General features: G+C 40.2%; 1 protein-coding gene across 1 annotated transcript in view; it reads left to right on the top strand.

Moving 5' to 3' along the window:
- KIAA0232 (KIAA0232 ortholog) overlaps positions 1 to 9,054 on the top strand; it is an 81,311-nt gene extending 72,257 nt beyond the window's left edge. The window contains 3 exon segments of the mRNA XM_006017023.3: positions 1 to 30; positions 5,190 to 5,287; positions 6,626 to 9,054. The exon segment at positions 1 to 30 is cut by the window's left edge and continues 88 nt beyond it. Of these exon segments, the coding sequence (XP_006017085.1) occupies positions 1 to 30; positions 5,190 to 5,287; positions 6,626 to 6,805 (308 nt within the window). The 3' untranslated portion in view covers positions 6,806 to 9,054.
- The last annotated feature ends 7 nt before the right edge of the window (positions 9,055 to 9,061 follow it).

Raw genomic sequence — 9,061 nt, 5'->3', positions numbered from 1 at the left:
CTCCGCTCTTTCCTGCATCACAGTCTGAAGGTAAGAAGATAAGCATGTTTGAGTTAACCCTGGTTTAAAATAGGCTTTCTCACTTTAGAAATGAGCAGGAAGAGATTTATTAGCTGCATTTAAAATTAAAATTATTTTGTTATAAATTCTGAATGGAGGGATAATTGGGACAGGCAAATTAAAAAAATATTCTTAATAAACAAAATCTCTAGTAGTCACTGACACTACGTTTAGGTGTATTAAAAATGAAAATATTATTAAAAATAACATCTTGCTGTTTAGTCTGCTTGATTTAACTTTTGCTTTTTACTCACTTTGGACAGTAAACTAGAATAGTTAATTTCACTTCTACATACAATAATAACTTTCTGGTTATCTCACATTGCTGTGCTGCTGGACTTCACGCAATGAGAGAATAATTATTTGAAAACATTATTAATTGAATTTCTTTTTTTATAAAAACCTATTTCATTTATACTTTTATACTTTATATAAAATATTTTTAATACAAAAAATAAATTTGAAGCCAAAATTGATCTGCCTGTATTCTTTTAATACATCCGATTTTAAAACATATGAGTAAATTTTGATATACTTGCCAAGTGGTGCCTCAGTAAATTAGATGTCCTTCCATCACACTTTGTCACATTAAAAAACTTTGGATTCAATTTGAAATTGTTCAGTTGCTAGAGAATGCTTTTCCTTTTGTAGACTAAATTGTTTCCATGTTCCTTCTCTGGGGTATTGTAATATGCCCTGAGATGCTATGCTGGAAGGTCTAGCAAGGGACTAGGACGCAGACAAAGCTGGTGGACACAGGAGGATAAAGCTGCCTTGAGAGGATAAATTAGCTGGTAACATTTCTGTAAGTGAGGAAAACCTGGAATGCAATTAATAGAATTGCATATCCACTACCTGAATTATTTAAGGAAGTGGTGATGCATCCTAGCCGCCAGGTAGTTGAATGGATTGCCTGCCATTTGGGAAGATATACTTAACAATCTGAGAATGTGACCACAGGGTAGAGGAAACAGCAAATTGGTGGTGCCTCCTAGTGGCAATTTCAGTGCATATAATTATCCATTCCCTCGTAAAATTGAAACTGGGACCATATTAGGAGAAGGTATTTCCTAAAGCAGGTAGTGAACAGAATTGTAATTCCTGTTCTCTGATCCAACAAAGAAACAACCCTTTCTTTCTACCTGTGTATCTTTCAGTTGTCAGGGTCTTTCAAAGCAGTGCCAGTGCCAACTTAATGGGATGGAGAACGCCAGGTAGAACAGATTATTATAGGAAGGATAACTTATTTTGGAAGAGTTCCTAGATGTATTAGTTACTGAAGTTGCAGCCAAGTTTAAACCACATTCTTAATGCTTAGTCTTTCTTTCTACAAGCCCAGACTAAAGCTTAGATGGCATTTAAGAGTAGCCTACCACTTTACCCTCAACAACTGATGCCTGCTTTGACTGTGAAATAGTCTAGCGTCTAAGCCATTCAGCTTTCATTGCCCCTGTAGTTCTCCTTACCTGGCCTGGGCTGATCTAGGAGTCTCCTAACTTGGAAAAACTTTTAACATTGTATGGCAGGGCACTGATGGTGCCTGCCACTTTAAGGGCTGTGCCAAGCATCCAGCAGGTGCTTGTGCTTGATTGCAGTGGTCATTTTAGATCCCTGGCTGCCTATATAAACAGAGCAGTTCACTGCTTGCAGGCCAGGCAGAAACATTGCCTGGCTGCAAGGCTGTATGCAACATCCTGGAGATAAGGGCAGGAGCTTAAGGGGATGGTTTGGAGGCTCCTGGTCCTTGGCATGACCTAAAACTGCACCCTGCTGGGACTGGGTGGCCTGGTGGGGCTCTCAATGGCATGGGAGCCCCCAGGAAATGTCAGGCCAGTTACCACCCCAGTGAAAGGCGGGTAGGCGCCTTAACCCCAGCCCTCACCTTTGGGTGGGTTATTTGAACCATCTGATCCAGGGAAGGCCAGGTAAGCTTCGGGAAGCACCTGAGCCTGCTAGGGTGAGTGACCCCGCGGGGCCAGGCACACTTTGGGAAGTACCTGAGCTGGGAATGGGAGACCCCTGATCCCTGAGTGCAGGCAGGCAGCTTAGTCCTAACTGAAGGACCTGACTGGTCAATGGTGGGGCCAGGACCCAGTTGGGGTCAAAAGGGCCAGAGGCCCACCACGAGGGATGCTTGTAAGAGCAGAGAAGCTTGGAGTCCTGACTGGCCTGAGACGGGGCCAGGGCTTAAAGGAAAGCCAAAGGTCCCAGAAAAGGGGCCACAGCTAATGGGCGAAGCGGATAGTTGAGTTAGCTGCCTGGAATGGCATCTGCAAGGCTTGTGCTGCAGGGTAGGGAAGGAATGGAGCCGCAGATATCCCTGGCATTGGGGCAAGAATGGGCAGCCTCCCACCTAATTAACATGTCAATTGTGTTCTGTCTAGGCATGGCAGGTGAGCCAGGTGGGCAGCGTGCCCAGAGGCAGGTGGGGAAACTACTACTGTGGTTAGTCTAGGAGCCCCACTTTGCCACACATTGCAATTGTGTAGATGATAACATCCAGTTGCTGAAAATTATTGCTTGCCCTGCTATCAGTGAATATTTACTGATCCTTATGAATGTCATTGTGATTTATGGCAACAGCTTGGGTGTAATATGTGGAAGTAGGAGTTATACATTTTGAACAATGATACAGAGCAAAGGAAAGCTGATGTTCTTCTTTCCTATGTACTCCTTTCCTTTCCTATTTTCATAAAAGGCAAATCAAAGATAGTAGTAGCTATGTAGCTGTTAGGCATAAAGCCAGTAAATCCATTGATGTACAAGGGTTTGCACTGAGCTAAAATGGGAACGGATTAACATGGGAAAAGTTGCTATGTGAGATTAAATGCATAGAATTTCATGGGATCATATAAAATACTTCCTGGTAGTACTCTAGTAATTCAGTGGTTCAGATTTCAAGACATACGTAGGGCAAGAGAATGACTATAGTAACAACAAAATTAATTCTCCTTTAAATTTTGGTTTAATTTCTTATGAGTGTTAAGAGAACAAATTTGTTCTTTTACTATTTTAAAATTATATTTATTATTTTATAGTCATGCCTCAGGCTTAAACAGTATGTAACTGAATCATTTGGAAATCAAATTACCTAACACATTGTTGTACATGTATAAATGCTTAGTAAAATTATAAATAGTTCAACCGATTTTAATATTAATTACTACAGATTGTGTGGGTAGTATTTTAAAACATTTACGCTATTTAGATCCCTTTTATAAAAATACATTTTGGTATAATTACTGTTGATATAACAGCGAATAACCTGAATCAGATTATCAGACAATACAAGAGAACTTTAGTTTGAACTACACTGTATAACATGTACTTCAACGTTGTATTGACAGAGTACTGTATGCAGAGTTGTGCCTGACCATCATTAACTGAGAAACTCATAAAGCAACCATGTTAAGTGCACATGTCTATTTTTGGTTCATTTGCTGAAGTTGACTAGAAATTCTTCTAGACCCCAGAATAATTTTTAAAATATAATGTAAACACATTGTAAAAATAAATGCTTTTAGAAAAAGCTACCTGTATGTCGTAATTCCTAGCACTGAATGAAATTTTCTGATGTCTCCTACTAATAGGCTCATATACCACTGTGGCAATAGAATTAATTTATCTAAGGAAGGAATAGAATATCTAGATGAAATTCTGGCACTGCTATATCAGAGACAGTATTTCTGTACTTCTGGCCAGGATTTCAATTCACATTTATGATTTAGCATTAGAACTTTAAAAACCCCCAGTAGTTCTCTGTTTAAAGAATAACTTTTTATAACATTTAACTCTAGAGGGGTGGGCACAGTTATTTATGCACAAGACCGGTTTTTGTAAATAAAGTAACCACAGCAGACCAAAATCAGATCTTTTACTTTGATAAACCTGCCTCGACACATGCAGGTAAAGGTGCTGTGGGATCTAATGCATAATCTACACAATTGTACCCTTCTGCCATCCCATACATGCGTGACAGGAGGCGCAATTGTGGGATTGCACATTAGATCCCATTGCACCTTATTGCCAGTGCAGGAGGAGCCTGATCCTGGACTCCCCCTGCACCGACAAGAAGCAGGCTCCTGTGGATGAGATCAATGCGCAGCTGGGGCTGAGAGTCTGGCAGCTGAATTCCATAAGGTGCAAGAGTCTCAGTCCCAGTTCCACGTGTGATGCAGCCAGGATCTGCTCAGATCCCTTCTGACCCTACCAACTATGAAACTATAAGAGTCCTGGCAGCCATAGGGTACTGCTGTGATCTCCCAGCCCCCGGGGGTGTATTGTACTCCTCAGTAGCTAGGAGATTATGCAGCTGCAGTCTGTCAGCCAAAGGCTGCCTACATGTGCCAATTAAAACTGGATAGAAACCAGCTATAAAGTTATATTTTTGAGCAATAATGGCCTTAGCAGAAGCATTCATGTCACAGCCCCTGTCAGATTCCAACAAATCTGCTAAATTGTGCTAAATACCTTGTCATCAACAATCTCAGACATGCATGATTCTGGAAAAATATCTAGTTGATGGCAAGGACACAAGAAGCAGCAGCTGGTTGGACCTTTATAAGGTGCCATAGTTAATTTGCATGTGTAGCCAGTGTAAATTTATTGTGGAATTAACAAGGTAATTGCATAATAGATATATCGTGTAGAGCAAGCCTTAGATCACAGTAATGCCTCAGGCTCAGGGTTTTGTTATGCTAAATTTTGTAGAGACAGAAGTAAAAGTGTCTTAAACAATTTACAATATCAGAAATTAAAACATTACTAAGAAATTTCTACCAGGAATATGTGTCTCAATCATTTTTATAGTGTTATTTTACACATTTTTTAGTACTTAAATTACTTTTTCCCCCTTCTTTGAATGTAGCAATATTGTTTCCAGGTAAATTTTGAGGATATTTCAGAAAGCTCTGAAGAAAATTCTGCACTTAACCAAAGTAGTTTTGTCTTTGAAACCATCAAATCAGAACCTTTGACAAGCACTCAATTTACACACAGCTTAAAATGCAAATCTGATGAAAACTTCTTATAGTTATATATTTTACTTTAAAATGGATAACCTTGTTTCTTAATGACATGTCCCTCCTTCTTATATTTTCTCCTCCACTCTGAAACAAAAACACTTCAAGAGTGTTACACAAATGCTAAAGGAGAGAATGGTGTAGGAGAATATCAAGAGGTAAAGGAAATTCCCAGCAGTGAAGAACATCTTTTAGATTTTAATATGGTGAGTAACTGTTCTTCTTTTTGTAGTTGTGCCACCTGATCTTCTCATGCAGCATTATCCTTATCTGTCCCTAAAACTTCAATCCTACAAAAAAGCTATTTTTCCCTCTTATTTTTGTATTTTTCAAAATGCTAACTCCTCCTGGGTTTTTCCTCAAACATTTTACCATACTTAGCATTCTGCATTTCAGCTCTGTCTGAGCAAATGGTGGTTTGCTTGGTCAGATGTGCGGAAGGATCATTGTGCTTTTTCCTTAGATAGCCTAGCTCCACTAACTAGCACAACAGCGTGTTCCACTAAGCTACACAGAGCCAACAACTTCAAGGGATTAGCATTGTTTGCTATCTGTCCTTCCCATAAGTGACAAACTAATGCCTTAGTGAATGGGATTTTTGCTATAGGAAAAACTAGTTTTCCCCAGTGAAAGCTACATTTCATTTTTGCCAAGGATGATCACCGGAGTTGTTTATTAAATGTAGATACTCCCCATAATCAGGGATCCTGGTTTTCTGTTCGCCACAGTAAAATGCAGGTTTTCTCATTTTAAGGAGAAAAATGTGGATTTTCTCCTTTAAAGGAGAAAACCACATGAAATGCTGGGTTTCCCCTTGCAGGCTGGCTAAGTTCCAGCCTGTAAGGGGCTCGGGGGAGTGGGAGGAGGGCGTTCAGGCAGGGGGCACCATGTGCATGGCAGTGGCAGCACAGCCTCCCCACCCTGCTCTGCCCTGCTATGCCAGGTCCTGCCTGCTGGGCAATGGAGGCCTCTGGGGGGGCGGCAGCAGGGCAGGGAGCCCTGAGCCTGCAGTGGGCAGCCTGCATCTGCCCCCTTCCCCACAGACTGCGCTCTGGCCATGCTGCCTGTTGGGGAAGGGGAGCCAGGCGCTGCACTCAGCTCTGGCTGTAGCAGCCACTGCTTCCCACAGGAACTGTGGACCTGGGTCCCTGGTCCTGTAGCCCTGGCAGCTGGGGGCCCCCTCTGGCAGGGCTGGGGGGGAGGGCCGGAGGGCTGTGTGGGTGAGGAGTGAGGGGCACCAGCAGAGCCAGGGGACTGGGTCGCGAGTGACGGGCACCAGAGGGGCTGGAAGGCTGTGGCCCCTTGGGTGTGAGGGGCAGTGGCATGGGCAGAGCACCGGCATATCAGAGCTGAGGTTTTGTTTTGTTTTGTTTTTTAAAGTGTACTTTGAACCTAGTTTTGCTTTTGCTACTCAATTTGTCGTTTATTTGCAAGTTAGACCGGGAGAAGCGGAATGGGTGAAAAAGAAATACAAAATCCTACAGCTCACTTATAGATAAACTTGCTGCTGTTCCAAATAAATGTTGTAAATTTTAAATCCTTAGGTTTCCTCTGTTTATGAAGCAAGGTGTGCAGATGACATAAATTCTGGAGCAAAACCAAATGGCTTCAGGAAGAAGATATACTCCAGTGATAGTTCCAGCTCTGAAGACACAGCATCAGAAGGTGGAAGTGAATGGGCTGATCCTTGTGAGGAGGAGCTTTTTTCTCGAACTCAACTATAAAAACTGCAGAGTAGAACAGATGCTTTAAAAGTAACATGAGATGGAAAACTATCCTTCCTGAGGGTCTGTAGCTCTAAAACAACAACTTGAGTTTCCTCTTCAGTTAACGGATTCAGATGTGTATTTATCTTTCTCTTCTTGCTTATTTTATAGATGAGGACACAGCTGTCCTGCTGAAGATTTTTTTTCCCTCCAAACTGTTAAATTCTTGGCTCTTTGAACTAGACTAGATTGTGTTGTCAAATCAAGAATGGATGTGCATGTACTTGTCTTAGTAGTACCACTGCTTTTTTGCATCTTAATTGCAGTTATTTTCATTGTAACTGTAGCCCTACCACTATTACTATCTTATTAGCATTGCAGTGTCTACAACTACTTCTGCTATTCAGAGACTTTAGCTTTTGGCACATTTAGACTTTGTTCTTTAAGAACTGGGAGATAAATACTTAACACTGTAATCTATCAGTGCCTTTCTGAATGCAGGAGAAAAGCATGAATGACTTGTCCAGTCTTCATTCAATAAATCTCATAACTTTGAAGTAGGAACAACAGGGTTGTGCTTTAGAGACTTACAGAAACTGTGTTTTCTATCCTATGATCTCCCCTCCCTCCCCATTCCTCCCCCTTCCCCCCCATCCTGAAAACCAACACTGAGGAGATTATGGTTTGTAATCTTGCTAAATGGAGAAGCCAAGGATTTTTTGTAGGTAGAGAGGCAATGTGGGTTTCTTTTATCCCTTTTTTGTCCTGCTTTATGATCTGCCGTTATAGGGCAGAAGTATAAAAAGAAATAACACCAAAAAAAAACCTTTGGGGTGGTGTGTGGATTGTTGTGAATTTTGTAACAAGTATAAGGATTTTGTCTTGTTGCAAATGATTGCATTTGTGTAACCTGCAAGAGCATCCTATTTCGAATTTGAGCCTGAACGAATGAAACTATCTAAAATGCTCAGAGTGTTTAATGTTTTATATGCAAAGGGTCAGTGCTTCACTTGAAAGAAATCCTGTGGCTGCTGCAGTTAGCTGCTGTTGTGGCTGTAATTTAGTAAAATTCGTAGTTCATTTTGTGTTCCTGAGAGAATGTTAGGGGCAAGTTATGTGTGGTGGGTGGGGGTAGGGGAAAGGGGTGACTTACAGCATACATGTGTGATTGCAGTAGTGATTGTTGCTTTATGTGACTTGCTTTTCAATTTTATTTTGTTAACCTAGAAAGTCAATACATCGTCAAGTTGCATCTGTACAAGACTATCAACTCCTTGTGCTTTTAACACATTATGCAAAATGTATAAGCCAGGAGGAGCAATATTTGCAAAACTAAACATCTTAAGTTTTTTACCAACTCATAGTTTAAAGAAACCTAATCTATACAATAGCAGCATGTCTATAACATCAGGAAGTGCAGAAAGTCTAATACTGACTTGAAAAAGCTTAACCATTAATTTTGACAGGCAATAAAAACTCACAAGAACTATAGCTGTTTGAAATATGAGCTGAACTGGCTTTGAAATATGTTCTGTGCTAGAAAGGTGAATTGAAAAAATGTGTTTTGTTGCCTTTTCTTAATTGATAGTGTAAGAATGAAGATCTATGGTTATAGAGCCATGCAAGGCTTCATGCCGCCTTTTTTTTTTAATTCTTATTTAAAATTGGCTTGGTTTGTCCTTATGAGGAACATTTTTCTGATTCTCCTATTAAACTACATTATTTTAGGGTTTGTATTCATGAAACAAATCATTTGACACTTTAGAGGGTTTTTTAATTTATTTGCAGACTTTGGATAGGTTTTTATATATTTACTTTCTTCTGGAGCTTCCTTAAGAGGTTGTTTAGCACCTGCACTGAGAACTATTTATCTGTAAACATAAAGTAAAAGACACCTAAATTCCTGAGATCACTACAGTGAAGAATGGAATAGAGCTTTGTTCTGTAAAATAAAAAATGACCAAATGGACATATTTCAAACACAACCTTTGGCTCAGCTTATTTTGGATAGAGCTGCTTCTTTAATAGGAAAGGGCTCAAAAATAATGAAGGTGTTGACTGCAGTTACATTGTGGTGTAATATTGCAGCACCTTGAGGGGGGAAAATAAAAAGGTATATAATTGAGCTTGGGCAATAATAAATTGTCTTTATTTGTTTTCATAGTTTAATGGCTAAAGCTCTGAAGCTTTCAGTGAGAGAGTTGAAGTGTGGTTTTTAGTTTTTCTATATGGATAGAGACACACAAAAGCATTAAGGTTGGCAAACGCTGAACC

Source organism: Alligator sinensis, unplaced genomic scaffold, assembly GCF_000455745.1.
Source record: "Alligator sinensis unplaced genomic scaffold, ASM45574v1 scaffold421_1, whole genome shotgun sequence".
Classification (NCBI taxonomy): domain Eukaryota; kingdom Metazoa; phylum Chordata; order Crocodylia; family Alligatoridae; genus Alligator; species Alligator sinensis.
This window is presented reverse-complemented; position numbering and strand designations above follow the sequence as displayed.